The sequence below is a fragment of the Palaemon carinicauda genome, chromosome 22, assembly GCF_036898095.1.
Source record: "Palaemon carinicauda isolate YSFRI2023 chromosome 22, ASM3689809v2, whole genome shotgun sequence".
Lineage (NCBI taxonomy): Eukaryota > Metazoa > Arthropoda > Malacostraca > Decapoda > Palaemonidae > Palaemon > Palaemon carinicauda.
The window spans coordinates 10,654,049-10,670,741 of NC_090746.1; the positions used below are offsets into that span (position 1 = coordinate 10,654,049).

General features: G+C 43.2%; 1 protein-coding gene across 3 annotated transcripts in view; it reads right to left on the minus strand.

Annotated features, from left to right (window-relative positions):
- LOC137616316 (procollagen-lysine,2-oxoglutarate 5-dioxygenase 1-like) overlaps nt 1-16,693 on the minus strand; it is a 201,984-nt gene that overhangs the window by 51,748 nt on the left and 133,543 nt on the right. For all 3 annotated transcript variants that reach the window (XM_068345964.1, XM_068345966.1, XM_068345965.1), the window contains 5 exons: nt 9,536-9,681; nt 8,554-8,684; nt 8,131-8,253; nt 6,382-6,492; nt 5,718-6,060 (listed from right to left, as the gene is read on the minus strand). In XM_068345964.1, coding sequence (XP_068202065.1) covers nt 5,718-6,060; nt 6,382-6,492; nt 8,131-8,253; nt 8,554-8,684; nt 9,536-9,681 — 854 coding nt within the window. The remainder of the gene's footprint in view (nt 1-5,717; nt 6,061-6,381; nt 6,493-8,130; nt 8,254-8,553; nt 8,685-9,535; nt 9,682-16,693) is intronic.

Genomic DNA, 16,693 nt, shown 5'->3' on the forward strand with positions numbered 1-16,693 from the left:
CGCAGAAGGTCCACTCTAGGAGGAAGAGTCCTGGGAACGTCGACCAGCCATTGCAGTACCTCAGTGAAACATTCTCTCGCGGGCCAGAGGGGAGCAACCAACGTCAGCCGTGTCCCTTTGTGAGAGGCGAACTTCTGAAGTACCCTGTTGACAATCTTGAACGGCGGGAATGCATACAGGTTGAGATGGGACCAATCCAGCAGAAAGGCATCCACGCGAACTGCTGCTGGGTCTGGAATCGGAGAACAATACTAGAGGAGCCTCTTGGTCATCGAGGTAGCGAATAGATCTATGGTTGGCTGATCCCACAGGGCCCAAAGTCTGCTGCAAACATTCTTGTGAAGGGTCCACTCTGTGGGGAAGACCTGACCCTTCCGGCTGAGGCGATCTGCCATGAAATTCATATCGCCCTGAATGAGCCTCGTTACCAGCGTGAGCTTTCGATCTTTTGACCAAATGAGGAGGTCCCTTGCGATCTCGAACAACTTCCTCGAATGAGTCCCTCCCTGCTTGGAGATGTAAGCCAAGGCTGTGGTGTAGTCGGAGTTCACCTCCACCACCTTGTTAAGCTGGAGGGACTTGAAGTTTATCAAGGCCAAATGAACTGCCAACAACTCCTTGCAATAGATGTGAAGTGTCCTTTGCTCCTGATTCCATGTTCCCGAGCATTCCTGTCCGTCCAGTGTCGCACCGCAGCCCGTGTCCGATGCGTCCGAGAAGAGACGGTGGTCGTAGGACTGAACAGCCAATGGTAGACCTTCCTTGAGAAGAATGCTGTTCTTCCACCACGTTAGAGTAGACCTCATCTCTTCGGAAACAGGAACTGAGCCCGTCTCTAGCGTCATGTCCTTTATCCAGTGAGCAGCTAGATGATACTGAAGGGGGCGGAGGTGGAGTCTCCCTAACTCGATGAACAGGGCCAGCGATGAAAGTGTCCCTGTTAGACTCATCCACTGCCTGACTAAGCATCGGTTCCTTCTCAGCATGCTCTGGATGCATTCTAGGGCTTGGAAGATCCTTGGGGCCGACGGACAAGTCCGAAAAGCTCGACTCTGAAGATCCATACCCAAGGAGACAATGGTCTGGGATGGAACGAGCTGAGACTCCTCAAAATTGACCAGGAGGCCCAGTTCCTTGGTCAGATCCATAGTCCATTTGAAAATCTCCAGACAGCGACGACTTGAGGGAGCTCTTAAAAGCCAGTCGTCTGACGGAGCCGGACACAAGATCATGATACTGCTGCACAGTCTGCAAACTGTCAATCATGGGCAAGCGAGGAAGTACAGTGACAACCCGATTCTGTCTAGACTGTCTGGGTCGTACAGACAACTCCTAAACGGGTTGCTGAGGTTGCCCACTGCGTCACAACAAGTCCCTTCTGTTGGTTGTTGAACGTCTTCCCCGTGACACATTGACTCCGTAAACAAAAAATCCTCTAACAAGGACTAAGCTTGGACTGCATGTCATGCAACACAGCTCAAGGTCTATGGGAGCAGGTGTGGTAACAGACGGGATTAGCGGCTGAAGTGTAACCATTACCTTCCCTGTAAGCATGTTATGCTTAAATAAAAGTCCATAAGAGGTTATGCAGCTAAAGGCTCCCTCCAAATGACAGAGTCCTCAAGGGAATATCAGAAGGAGGGAGAAAAGAACTTTCTCATCTACAGGGACCTTATCCTAGAAAAGCTAAGTTCTCTGAGTGAGGGTTCACTGGTGCAAAGCAGCAGACTAGAAGGCAACGTTATGAAACTGCTTGACAGTCTAGTGAGTTGGCAACAACCCAAGATGTGTTGAGAAGCATGCGGTAAGGTATGCAGAGCATGATGTATGCAGAGTATGCTGTATGCAGAGCATGCTGAATGCAGAGCATGCTGTATGCAGAGCATGTTGTATGCAGAGCATGCTGAATGCTGAGCATGTAGGAAGTAGAGCCTGCTGTAAGCAGAGCCTGCTGAAAGGAAAGCAGAGCGTGTGCATGGCGTTTAACATTTCTCAGAAATTCCATGACCAGTGCTAGAGGGCTTAATGCATGCTTGCATGGGGTCTAAACCATGGTATGCTGAACAGCAGAGTCAGAACGAGCTGGAACAACAACAGAGGTTTCCTCAACTTGAGGGAAAACCTGAGGTTCAGACTGCATAGGCTGAACAACAGACGGAGCAGAAGGCAGGTGCAAGGGTGAAGGAGGTTGACTCCTATCAAGAGTTGCACCCAAGGATTGTACCAGCTGAGCGGAGGACGGAGGCGGAGTAGTCCGTTCCTGTTCCTGAGAGATGAGTGGAGCATGAGAAGGTTGAGGCTGCGCAGAACAAGGTAAAGTTCTAGCAAGCTGAGGCTCCTGAGGCGCAAGTGCATGGTGTAGATGAGTTTGCCTATGAGGGTTGAACTCGGTGCAGCGCTGGTTGAGCAGACAGACTCACGGAGGGGAGAGGTTGTTGTACCCCAACCGAGAGTTGCACCACTGGAGGAGCAGCAAGGGGAGGAGGAGGAAGAGTGTAACTCTCCTGATCCCAAAGCAAGGGTTGCCTTAAAGAAGGCTGAGGCTGAACAACACTGTGAACAGCAAACTCCGAAAGTGGTTCAACATCGTACGCCTGGCAGATGGAGCTGCGACTGGGTGCAGCGAGTGCAGGCGGGTGCAGCACAGGCTGAACGGGTGCAGGAGGTTGGTGCACCACCGGTGCAGGCGGGTGCAGCATAGGCTGAACGGGTGCAGGAGGTTGGTGCACCACCGGTGCAGGCGGGTGCAGCACAGGCTGAACGGGTGCAGGAGGTGGTGCACCACCGGTGCAGGCGGGTGCAGCACAGGCTGAACGGGTGCAGGAGGTTGGTGCACCACAGGAGGCGGTGGAGCAACACTCTCAGCCCGACACTCACTCATCAAGTCCGAAAACTGTGCTTGCATGGACTGTAGTAGAGTTCACAACATCGTACGCCTGGCAGATGGTGCTGCGACCAGGCGGAGCAGGTGCAGGCTGGGCGAGCACAGGTGCAGCGAGAACAGGTGGAGGGAGTGCAGGCGGTGCAACACTCTCAGCCCGACACTCATGCATCAAGACCGAAAGTTGTGACTGTATGGACTGCAGTAGAGTTAACTTGGGGTCGGCAGACACTAAGTTCTGCTGAGGTAAAGCCTTAACAGCAGAGATCTGTTGTGGCAGAACCTTACTCCTCTAAGTCGGAGTGTAATCAACTGATGACTTAGGAGAGTCAGAGCTAACCCAACGACTGCATTCGGGTTGTGAACTTTAACTTCGTACGTCTGGCATAGGTCTGGACTTAACGTTTAAGAAGTCTTGAGACCTGAGACCAGCGTTACTCTGCCTTTATTTTCTCCCCTAATCTCTTCTGCAGACGAGCAAAATAAGGGCTCAATCGTCTGCGGGTGGGAGTGACGGTCTCGGTAAGACACGCCCACAACCACCGAGAATACTTCTGTGCGCCGATCAAGGCCTGCTGAACCCTTATGCCCTTCGACATTGCTTCTCCCCTGGGCTTGGGAGCTTGCAAGAGGTCCCGGACTGGGAGGACGACTGGCGCGCACAAAAGTACCCTCACGCACTAATCACTTATCACTTTGATTTCTGTTTGCACTTATTTCACTGAACTCGAAACTTAAGTGGTTTGTACCTGAAATACGCAATTCTATCCTTTCTCAAAGTTAGTAATTGCGAAAACAGAATTACAATGTAACAGAAAAATCTAATGAAAGATAAATCAGTGGTTGGAAAGAGACTAAACACTAGATCACTCTAGAAACGTTTAGTTTCTTCCCCTAAAGAGACTAGGGAGAAGAGCAAAAATCGATAATGACGTTACTCGTACGCCTGGCAGGCTTGAATGAAACGTTTATCCTCTTTCTCCCTCCGTCTCTATCTCTCTCTCTCTCTCTCTCTCTCTTGACTTAGAACCTGAGAGAAGAGCCCAATCATATATATCGTAAAAAACATATTATTGTTAAAGGAAAAAACTGAAAAGTTCCTTTATTAGGATCAAAACCATTAAGTTAAGAAAGAATGAACAAAACGCTAGACACGGTTACTCTTACTGCAACGTGAAACCGTGAACATTCTTTCTCTATCGTAACGATAGAGTGCAAGTTGAACGTTCTGAACGTCAACAACTGCAGAGACAAAACAAAACGTTAGTTCAGCTTTGAAAACAGTACGAGACTGTCAAAGAAAATCTTTCAAACTCTGTGGCGGAAATAGCATAATATGTTAACAGGTAAAACCGAAATGACGGGCTCAAAGTTTATTAACTACGGTAAAAGACCGCCTACTATTAGGAAGGTCGAATATAAACAAATATAAAAATTAATTTTAATGAGTTTATAATAAAAGGAAGTTAATCGAAGAGGCCTATAAGAGGCGGAGAGATATAAAATAAAACTATAACTTTGTTAAGCAAAATTAAGAAAGAGAGTCTATACTCTCTTAGACACCAACACTTCCGTCTAAGGGAAGGGTCGGCCATTGAAAGGTGAACGAGAGTTCATACTCTCTCGTCACCAAAATTAATCAAATTAATTCCAAAAGCTAACTAAGCTAATATAGAAGTTTTCCAGTAAAGCGACAGCCGAAATCAAAGAGAAATACTTCACCAAAGTCGTGAAAATACTCCAAGAACATAAGCGTATCCCAGAACGTCTTGCCGGAAGCACGACAGAGGAATAATTGAGGAGGTGTCAACAAGAAGTACTTGAGTACCTGGCCACAGGTGGCGCTGGTAAATACACCCCCTTCTAGTATTGTGATAGCTGGCGTATCCCTCCATAGAATTCTGTCGGGCAACGGAGTTGACAGCTACATGATTATCGGGTAAGTTTAATATTGAAAAATGGTTGTTTCTAACATTATCGTTATGAAGCGCAAAATAAAGCCAGACCATAGCCACAAGTGTTAAGAAATAACCTCTTGACATCTGGATTACGAAGGATATGTCTTGAGAGATGAAAATAATGACAGTGATATGAGTAATAATAGAAGTCTTTATTATTATTATTATTATTATTATTATTATTATTATTATCATTATAAATTAGAGTTATTAATTGCTCAGGATCATATATTCATATATATCAAGTACATAAATGAAGGGTGATTTTTAATGAATACTACGATGCATAAAAAAGCACATGGGCATCTTTCGTATTCTTTAATAGAAAATGGTACTTTCTTATTTGTCACTAATTAGCAAAGGCGAGTGTGGATTGAGATGCAAATTAAGTGAAACTACAGCTTGACACTAACTTTATATGCACTATGTGATAAATTTGTCAGAATTGTATTTTTTATTTCTTCTAATAAATTTAAATTCGTGTAAGATGTCTATATTATTTATTCATTTGGCTTTTTTATAAAATTGTTACCACTCCAAGTCTGGTTATTATTACTCTTAAAACTAGTTAAGTCATAGACCTAAAAGAATTTTAAATTAGAGCATTTTAGATGATTATCATGAATGACTTTCTGAACTAGTAAAAAACCTAACAAGAAGAACATACATTGGAACTAAAATCTTAACTGATAATGCATTCATCATTCAATGCATAAACTTTGAAGTAATAAAGAAATGAATTGCCTGATATTCAGTAGCAATACAGTAAAAGAATGTACTGATGGGTTTTGAAAAAATTAAGAATATCTGCAGTAAGATATACAGTAATTCAACTCTATATATATATAACAAACTATTTTTTATAAAGTAGAACTAACCCTCTTTACAGAAGAAACATTCCCACTCAAGATATTTAGAAGTTCTTTATGACCATAAGCAACCATCCAGATGATAGGGTTAGAAGCATATTGGTCCAGGTTATTTTCTTTCATCTTGTAATTAGTTAAGTTAAGCAGAATTCCACTGCTAGGGAATGCATTCGTAGCAATCATTGGGAACCCATCATTCCTCAAAGCAGCACAGAGGGCCATATCAGCAGAGTTGATGAAGGAAAGAGTTTTCGGACTATTTTGGGAGGGGGTATATGGGTCTGACAGCCTTTCAAGGATGTCATGCCTGATAGCGTAGATGCCATGAATGCAAGACGAGTGCCAATAGCCCCTATAATAATAAAAGAAAATATATTTGATAAAAAAATATTCTATAAGAGGTTTATTGCAATGCCTCAGACTTTTAACAACATGCATTTATCAAAACATATTTCTGCATATACCATACATTAATTTTGCTTAAGAATCATATGTTATTTAATTTCAATAAGGAGTTTGATCTATTTAAGGGAAAAATTTATAAAATGCTGTAGACATAAAATTGACACAATATCTCTGTCTATCATATTTGAAAATGGAATTGAGAATGATTTTACCTGGGGAAAATATGCTTAGTACCAATATCAGATTGAATTGTTCTTTACACCTTTACCTGATATCTTTAGTTTCATTTAAAATCTTGTTATGGTCCCAAGAATAAGATGGAATCAAAGCTGCAGCATCAATTTCTCGCCAGAAAGAAGCTGGCATCCATTTCTGAACTCTGGAATAAACAGTTTGGATGATTTTCATTGATATAAAATTATCACCGACACTGATCAAAATAAAAAAAAAAATTCTGCCGACAACCATCACCATTCTACTCAAATAAAATTGAAATTGCAAAAACAGTACTGTAATAAACTACTATATCTTCACTCTTAAAGCACTGTACTAGACATGGAGTTCATTCTAAGAATTTTGCCAATTCTTATTTGAGGTTCAATATTTCACAGCATTCTGACTAAATTGTGAAATGGTTTTCAGAAGTTAAAACTTTGGACAAATGCCTTATGTTTAAAGGCTGACATGAATCTTATTTCATAGTTCAACTGTTATATAAATAACTTATTTGTATTTTACTTGTTATCTATATCATTAATTTTAATTTGTCATTGGTATTTTTTGTTTTACTTCCTTTTCTCTCTTGTATAGTTTATTATTTTCTTTTCAACTTATTTTCCTGTACTGGGCTCTTAGCTGAGGCCCTTTTACTTGTGTTTCTCTGCTCTCCCACTTATGATCACACCTTGGCTTGTGATGATAATGTACATTGAAAAAATCAATGGTATTAAATTATTTTTCATTCCCCCCAAAAAACTTCACAATATGTATAGATTTAAAGGCTACGATAAAAAACCAAACCCTGGACAGTTTTGTTCTTGCCATTAAAGTACCACTAGTTCACTTGGTGGCAGAACTTGAGATAAAAACTGTATGTTCACATTAGCTGCATAGCAGGTGTGTTCCCATTAACAGTGTTCCAACCGTGTTCTACTTAGTCATTAGTATTCAGTTCAAATGTGTACAGTACCCTACTATGATTTAATAAAACAGGATTCCTCTAGAAGGTAATATATATCTCTCTCTCTCTCTCTCTCTCTCTCTCTCTCTCTCTCTCTCTCTCTCTCTCTCTCTCTCTCTCTCTCTCTCTCTCTCTCTCTCTCTCTCTCTCTGTATATATATGTACATATATCTTTCTAAAAAAAACTAGTTTTGGTTTGGTTTTAGGGAATTTAGGACATATGGGCAGGGGCTGGGGCTGAGGAACCCGCTCTACACTGAGGCACAATGAAGACAAAGTTATGAGGCTAGACAGTAAGATAGTAGAAAGCCGAAACTGAGGTAAAATAGACGATTAAAAATCTGTAGTAATGTGTAAAGTACATGCAGGCACTGCCCCAAACAGGGGCAAAAACCAGTTTAATATAATGTATGTTGTAATGTAGGGATTATCTAAGACTAGTATATTACATAACCCTATTGGTGTCCTAAAAAGTTTGCAGTAATTCTCCCCGTCTCTTTTCACGAATGACGAATTATAATTCAGCATGCCAAAAAAGCTTATTTATTGTATAAAAAGTTTGACAGTTAGCAAGGTAGTACCAGTAATTTAAATTCCTCATTCAAATAACTGACAAAGTAAGCATATCTTCCCAATTGTATCTCGAAGACCTTAGAATTCTGAGACAGACAGGAAGGTTTTTGAAAGAAAATTGTAAAGGATAGTGCATAGGATGTAGCAAACACTGGTTTAAAGAAAGCATGTTAAAAGGTACTCACTTTATTCAAGTCTAATAAAGAGTAGAATTTTTCAAGATGTTTATCTTTGGAAGTCAATAACACACTAATCAAGTCTTACCTTAAGGTTGGAGCTATCACAGGATGACCCATGGACAAGAGAATAGGTATAACATCAGGGTTTATAAAAGCATAAGCTTCAATGTTGACGTACCATTTGCATTTAATACGAAGACACTCTTTCCTGTAAGTCAAAAGTAAAAGAGTGAGTTAGACATAGAATTAGTAAAAAAAAAAAAAATCAGACATGGCCAATTCTTTGAAAACAGCAAATTATAGCTGTTCTTTTTCTTTCAAATACTGCTTTCAAATATAAATTTAAGGTTAAGATAATGAAAAGTAAGTGAAAAGTAAAACAAATTTCCATGACAAACAGTGTTATTATTTCAAACACACCAGATAAGAAATGATTGTGTTGCATTACATATAAAATATAAATTTCTAACCCCAATGAAAGAGAAGAAATCTAACCATTTTTACTCACAAAGCCATGTTCTTAATGCTGGATATATCTGGGCTCATTCCTGAAGCTTCTAGATAGGTTATGTTCATGTAGTTACCAAAAGCCTCCAGACTCTCAATAAATATGTTCACACGCTTTTTGTATTCTTCCACCTGAAGAATTAAGACAAAATCAAATAATTATTTCTTAAACCTTTTTAGTGTCCTAAAACAAGTTTGAGAAGGATGATACAAAACTTACATATCCAATTTTCGTATTTATACTTTTGTACATTTGTTCTAATCGCAAACAATCTCCGCATGGATTTTAACATAAAGAATTTAGGTTGCCTGGAATGAGAGAACCTCTTCTTTGTTGTAAAAATATGAATAAAATCTTAAAGGCTTTACTAATAAATAGTCCCCACAGATCAAAAGCAGTTTCACCATGGATCAGAAAAAAAAAGTTTTTCCAAGGGACTGTCAATGACAAAAATGTCTACAAGTGTTCATAAAGAAAAATGTAGATGATTCATTAATTTCCCTATCTCAATATTCAATAAATGGCCAATTAAAATAATTGCCAATAACTTTATGATTACTTAATCTTAAATAACAGGAACATATGCCTGGAGAAAATTGTAAGTACAAAGCATATAAGTAGTTCTATAATAGAGATTAAAAGTAAGAAATGCAGCTGTGTATGTAAGCAATAGTTATGTAACTAAGAATTGTTGATTAAAAGGTTATTAGCACAATGATAATAAAAACTCATATATTACAAAACGCTAGTAAAAAGGAAAATATGATTGGCTTGAAAAACTAGTTCTATAACATTTTGATAATTGTACTTTTTAAATTTGTCCTACTAACAAATTTTATTTCTTAAAAACAAAGGAAATAGATGAAAATCTCTTATGCATGATAAAAACAAAAGCCTATACAGTAATCCTACTTAGAAAATTTTATTACCTTAAGACAATTCAGAACTGGCTCCCTGGGTCAGGAAGGTTACCTGTTATTACCTGATTATAGACAAAGAAATGGGTATGCTTGGCCGGCAATCCATTCCGAACGATGGAACTGAGCGCTTCTTCTAAAAATGGCTGCGGTCGGGTAATAAACACGCCTACCATTACTGTATGCGATGCATTCAATTGGATTTTGTCATCTGAAAGATAAATTGAAGGGAAATTTAATAAGTGGCTAAACAAATGCCACAGAGTCTCTCTTTAGAATATTATTCTAATACTTTGCCGGACAGTGGAGTTTTTCACTTATCTACAAACTATTGGTTGGTCTTGACTTACTTTACAACATACCAAATTATATACTTTAATAATTTATTCTTCTCTCACTTTGTATAGGTATTTCAGTAAATCTTTTCTCACTTATCTAATTAAATCTTAGATGAGATTCAATAATCTCCTTTCACAAAGTTTTAAAAACTTATACACAGAAGCATGCTGCAAACAAATCCCTTGATTGTTGTCAAGAAGTTCATAGGACTGGCCTCTATTTTAGTGCTGCTCTTTCCCATGTTGAGCATGAGACCATTGCTTAGAAAATTTCAACAGATGGAAGTAGGTGGGTCTTTTCTTCTTAGCCTCATCAATGAATTTTTAAATAATAGATTACAAAGAGAAATTGTTCAGGGACACCATAGTGACTATAGGAATCTACTTGTTGGGTCCCTCAAGGTATTCTCAGTCTATTAATTTTCATATTATATATGCATATGTGATTTGGCCTAGAAAAGGGATTTTGACGAAGGAAAAATCTATTTCTGGGGAGAGACCTGTGGCGCCCGGCGAAAAGTCCTTCTTGTATACCTTTTCTGATAAAAACCTTCCAATTATACCAGAGAAAGATAAAAGCATGGAATGCTGAGGTTACAACCCTCGCGCGAGCACCTTTTGGGTGTCGTGTATAAAGCAAAGGCGCGTGAAATCCACTATTCACAGGTTGTCTTCCATTTAGTTAATTCCTTCGCCAAAGAGATGGGCCGATACAGAGGCCCTAGACACATCCCCATCGCCGCACCACCCACGCCACGACGCGAGCGCCATCTGAACTACATCCTTTTTGGAATTCAAAGTGTTGAATGGTTTTGTTGTGCTCTCGGTCTTTTTTATCTATCGTGGATTTATTTTGTCATGTCCGAAGCTCCATCTTCACACATTCCAATGTTAAGTACCATAGTTTGTTTTGACAGTTTTTTATTGTACCGGGCTTGTGTTTTATATCCAGTATAGTCTGTTTTATTATTCCCGTCTGGCCTTTCATGGCGGCCATTGTTTGTTCACTTGTTTGGGAATTCATCTTTATCTGCCCGTTTAGTACTCTGTCACTTAGGTTCTTGGTTAAGTCCCTGGCCTTATGCCTTTAGAACCGTTATTATTTTTATTTTTATTTTTTTGTGTATTTATGCTCATGGTACTTTTTGCTAGTAAGTCCAGCCTACGATCGAGATAGCGATTTAGCTTTGTTTTTGTTTAGTAACCGCCCGAGGCGTTCGTCACTCGACTGTGCTATTTATTTTAAGTTTTAACGAATGCTATTCTTCGATCGTAGTGTTATATGGATGTACATTTTTATTTTATACGTTTATAATAGTGTTTTGTGATTTTTAGTCCTGTTTTTGTGTCCAAGAGAGCGAGAGATTGGGGTCCCCGTTTTCTGTTCGCAGTCACGAGTTACCCCTTCCTCTCGTTTTCTTTCTTAGCTCCGGTGGGGGAGCGGATTTCCCGTTTTCCGTTTTGTGCGTTCAGCGGGTTCTCCCTCCCTCACCTCTCCCCCTCTGGGTGGATGATAACTTACGAGTTATTTATTTTTCGTGACTTTTCAATTGTTAGCGTTATTTTGGTCCGTGTTTCGTCCTCTCCCCGTTACGGCTCGGGAGTAGTTATGAACGTTTTCCACTCCGCCTTGAGTTATACTCCGCCACGAGGGATTCTCAATAACTTTCGTTCTATTGTTATATTTATATTGTTTACTACATGGGACGGGCTTCATATTGTTTAGATACGACCCTCCGGTGGCCCTTACTTCGGTCTCAGGCCACGGCCATATCCACAATAGCCTTTGTTATTACAACTGTGTTGTTATTCACAATAATTATTCAGGACCTTTCTTCTCCCTCCGGCCTCACCGGAGATCGTAAATACGCTTTACTATAATCTAAGCTTTAGTCTTTAGCTACGACTTAGCTTTTTATCTTTCACAATTGAATTATTAGCCACAATTGAATTATTTAGGGCATCTCATTATCCTCCGGCGTCACCGGAGGTCGCCCAAACACTTCACACTTAAAGTTGCCTTAGCTAATTAGCTAAGGCTCCTTTATTCAGGACATTTCATTACGATCCGGCCTCACCGGAGCTCCGGCTTCACCGGAGGTCGCCCATACACTTCACACTTATATTTGCCTTGCCTTTAGCTAAGGCTGGTGTTTGTATTTATTTTAAGGGCATGTCACTGCTTCCCCGACCCTTGGAGGTCGGCGGATTACTTTAAGCTTATTATCCTTATGTCATTAACAGACATTGGGTGCATTACAAATATACAGACAATTGAATTTTAAAGTGCCAACAATGGTATGGGGCAGTATCAACTTAAAGTTAATAGTCAGTTGTTTGGTCAATGCAATATGGGTACTTAGGTAATTCAGTGAGTGCCAGAACTCTAAAATAATAGGTTTTTATCCCTTATCAGAGTTTCAAGCATCACCAGACTCATGTCTCCTTTCTTTTACAGAAGGCCCGTTGTACTGCTGAAGGATGCTCTGCCTCGTTCAGCGACCCCGTTGGGCATGACCTCTGCCGGTCTCATGCTCACTGCTCCATTCCCTTTATCCAGGAACCGGGACAGGCCCAATACCCAGTGTGGTTCCCGGATTTGTGCTCGTTCTGTTACGAGTTGTCGTCAGTTCTGCTGAATGATGATGTAAGTGGGTTTTCCCTTTGTTCCTTATTTCTCGTTGGCAGACACTAATATAGACATGAATATGATATACACAGTATATTTAGGAGGGCAAACCCCCTCCTCCATCACTAATCACTGCAAATCTTACAGGCCGATGATGTCTCTCTTCGGTCAGCAAGGGCTACTCTTCGGCCGTGGGTGTCGGGCTTTGGCAGGAATGCCCCGTCTGGCGCACCCTATCTCCTCGATGGGGATATGGCCTCCCGTCTCTTCCCAGGCTCGACTACTGCTGCAGTCTCTCCTGACCTTGCTGCCCCTTTAATTGAAGAAGTCAGGGCTACCATTTCCGTGGAGGACGAAACCCTCGTACCGATGGACATGGCTGGTCTGGATATAGACGTAGAACCCAGGGACGAGCAGGTAAGTGGTGCCGAGTTGGTGGAAACCCTTTTCTCTCCTACTCCCTCTTCTACCTCTTCCTTTCTAGGTTTTGATAACTCTAAGGCTTCTCCTCGGGATCCCTCTGCCTCCGTACGACCCAAGGTGAAGCCACTTCGAACTTATAAGACTTCAGCTTTGCCAGTATCAACGTCACCGGTCCCCGGACCCTCGACAGCTCCTGATATTCATATTGCTCCTCGTAAAACCACTACTCCTAAGAAGTCTAAGTCTACCAAATCCAAGAAAAAACCAACGGGTGACTTTCAGGTACCCTGGGCTGATCTCCTCCCCATCCAACTGATCAAAGGATTGGTCAGGGATCAAGTTCAACATCACTCTGGTGCAATAACAGAGATTAAGGATATGATGGCTACTCTGATCCGCGCCGGAACTCAGTTCCCTCCCCCTTCTGCCCCAGACGCATCGAAGCTGCCGCCCTTCGATAAAAACAATCCTTGGCGGTTTGCTTTGCATGCTCCATTCGTAGATGGCTCCCTAACTCTGGAGGGCATGGGCACCCGCCCTCTAGAGGACCTGGAGTTCTATCCCCCGGGCCTAGCATTCCCGTTCAATGGTTTTGTACGGTTAAAGGAACATGCATTGGTCCGTATGGACAAGGTACCGAAGGAAACGGTCATATTTCCAAAAGAGCAGGCCCAGGCTATCTGGGCCAGAACACTATCAGAGTGGGGGTGTATTAACTCCAAGCTCACCCCTCACAAGGGTTCCTACACTATTTTTACGACAGCGGCCTCCATCTCTTTGCCGCTCATAGACAAAGTCACAGAGCTGACTATACAGGCCATCAAAGAAGGCTCTTCCATGCCGGCTCTCAAGGAGACGGACCCCACCTCTTTGCTTATTCCGGGTTCCTCGGCAGCCTGGGATGCTGCGGCCTCTACCTTCACGGTGGGGAAACTAGACCCGGACTGTGCCTCTACTCTTTTCTCTGAGAAGCTTCCCAGATTAATAGAGAGTCTTCTCAAAACTGAGTTCGAGACCCGTACTAGACTTGCTAGGTCCCTCCAATCCATCACCTCCATGGAGTCCCTTGCATCTCTTTACCCAGAGGAAACGCTGTTCAGAGTCGCCACAAAGAACCAGCTGCTATCCTACCAAATAGATCTCCATGACTTCTGGTCAGCACGGGTTAGTTGCAGGAAGTTCGTTCTGTCGGAGGCCACCATCAGGCATGAGCCGAACAGACTGATAGCTTCCTCCTGCTGGGGTAAGACCCTCTTCCCTCAGACCGAGGTGGATAAGGTTCTTCAGGGCGCAGCGAGGGCAAACCAGAATTTGCAGGTAAGGTGGGGTCTCTCAGCCAAAAAGAGGTTCGAACCCCAGAGACACACATTCTTCAAGAAGAAGCTGAGGTTTAGTCCTTACAAAGCGGCCCGGGGTACCTCGTCCCCACAGCCTTCCGCGGCCTCGACTTCTCGACAACAGGCGCCTCCTCAGCAGGTAGTCTACCTCGCTGCTCCCCCTGGTACACAGCCCAACCCCTCTTGGATGCCCTCACCTGCATACAACCCTGCCTACGAACCCTCCGGTTCCTTTCGTGGATACCAAAGAGGGAGTTCCAGAGGTAGAGGACAGTTCCGCCAACGCGGCGGGCCCAGAGCAAGGGGTTCCCGTGGAGGGAGGGGCCCTAAGTTCACTCCCTCCCAATGATGTGATGCCGGTAGGAGGGAGACTTTATCACTTCCGGGATCATTGGACCTTCAGTCCATGGGCTCACAGCATAATATCAAGGGGCTTGGGTTGGAAATGGTCACAGGGATCCCCTCCTCCACCGGTGACCTTCTTCCAGAGACCCACTCCCATCCTGGAAGAGTACACTGCGGAGTTACTCAAGAAGAGAGCAATCAAGCGGGTTCGATCCCTGAAGTTCCAAGGCCGCCTGTTTACAGTCCCGAAGAAAGACTCGTCGGCGTTGAGGGTAGTTCTGGACTTGTCGAAGCTCAACTCTTACATCCTTTGCGACAAGTTCCGTATGCTGACTATCTCTCAGGTACGGACCTTACTTCCCCGTGGGGCCGTCACCACCTCTATCGATCTTACCGACGCCTATTATCATGTCCCAGTAGCTCGAAACTTCTCTCCTTATCTAGGCTTCCGTCTCGGCAAGAGAGCCTTCGCATTCAAAGTCATGCCCTTCGGTCTCAGCATTGCCCCCAGGGTATTCACGAAACTGGGGGAGACGGTGCTCGAGCAACTCAGACACCAAGGGATACAAATCGTCGCCTATCTGGACGATTGGCTCATTTGGGCCCAGTCGCACCAGGAATGCAAAAGAGCTACGTCGAAGGTACTCCATTTTCTCGCCAAACTGGGCTTCCAAGTCAACCTCCGGAAGTCCCGCCTACAACCATCAAGCCTCTTCGAATGGTTAGGCATCCGTTGGGACCTCTCAAAGCACAAGCTCTCCCTTCCTCCCAAGAAGGTGAGGGAGATAGCTTCCAAGGTCAGGAACTTTCTCAAACACAAACAGGTGTCCAGAAGAGCTTTAGAACGAGTCCTCGGCCTACTCCAGTTTGCCTCACTGACCGATCTCCTATTAAAAGCCAAACTCAAAGACATCAATCGAGTTTGGAGAAAGAGGGCGACAATACCTTTAAGAGACAAGACCTCGAAGATCCCCTCTGTCTTGAAAATGAGACTACAACCATGGTCCGATCGGAGGAACCTCTCCAAGTCGGTTCCTCTACAGTTCCCCTCTCCACAAGTGACAATTCATACCGACGCGTCTCTGAGTGGTTGGGGGGGTTACTCCCAACATCAGATGTGTCAGGGCTCTTGGTCACCCGCCATGAGACAGTTCCATATCAATGTTCTCGAAGCCATGGCGGTGTTCTTGACCCTGAAGAGAATCTCCCCTCCGAGGTCGACCCACATCAGAGTAGTCTCAGACAGCACGGCCGTAGTCCACTGCCTCAACAGAGGGGGGTCCAAATCACCCAACCTGAATCAGATCCTGGTCACTATCTTCACCTTGGCAGCCGACAAAGACTGGTTCCTGTCAGCAACTCACCTAGCAGGAGTCCAGAATGTGATAGCAGACGCATTATCCAGGACGAGCCCACTGGAATCGGAGTGGTCCCTGGACATGCACTCCTTCCGGTGGATACTCAGGCTGGTTCCAGGTCTCCAGGTAGATCTATTCGCGACCCGACTCAATCACAAACTCCCGTGTTATGTGACACCGAACCTGGACCCTCAGGCTTATGCCATGGACGCATTAACCCTGGATTGGAACCATTGGCAGAAGATCTTCTTATTCCCTCCAGTGAATCTTCTACTGAAAGTCTTGCACAAACTCCGCTCCTTCAACGGGGCAGTAGCTTTAGTGGCACCTCACTGGCCAAAGAGCAGTTGGTTTCCTCTCCTCCTCGAGTTGAAACTCCGTCCCTTCCGGATCCCATTCCCCAAACTGACCCAGGTGGTCCAAACACGGACTGTGTCAGATTCCTCAAGGATAGCCAAAACCCTAACTTTGTGGATTTCATGAAGTTTGCGGCACGTAGGGACGCAAACATCGACCCAGATAATGTCCTCTTTATAGAATCAGACAAAAGGGACTCAACGATTCGCCAATATGATTCGGCGGTTAAGAAACTAGCGGATTTCTTAAGGACTTCAGACCATTCGGTTATGACTCCTAATTTAGCCATCTCCTTCTTTAGGTCCATTTAGCTTGTTACATATCCAGATCTTTAAATTTACAATGACCTATAACTATATACAACTCATTTAAAATTCTGTGTTTCTTGATTGTAATTATACTTCTGAGAAGCACATCTGGTCTGTTTCTTTTTCAA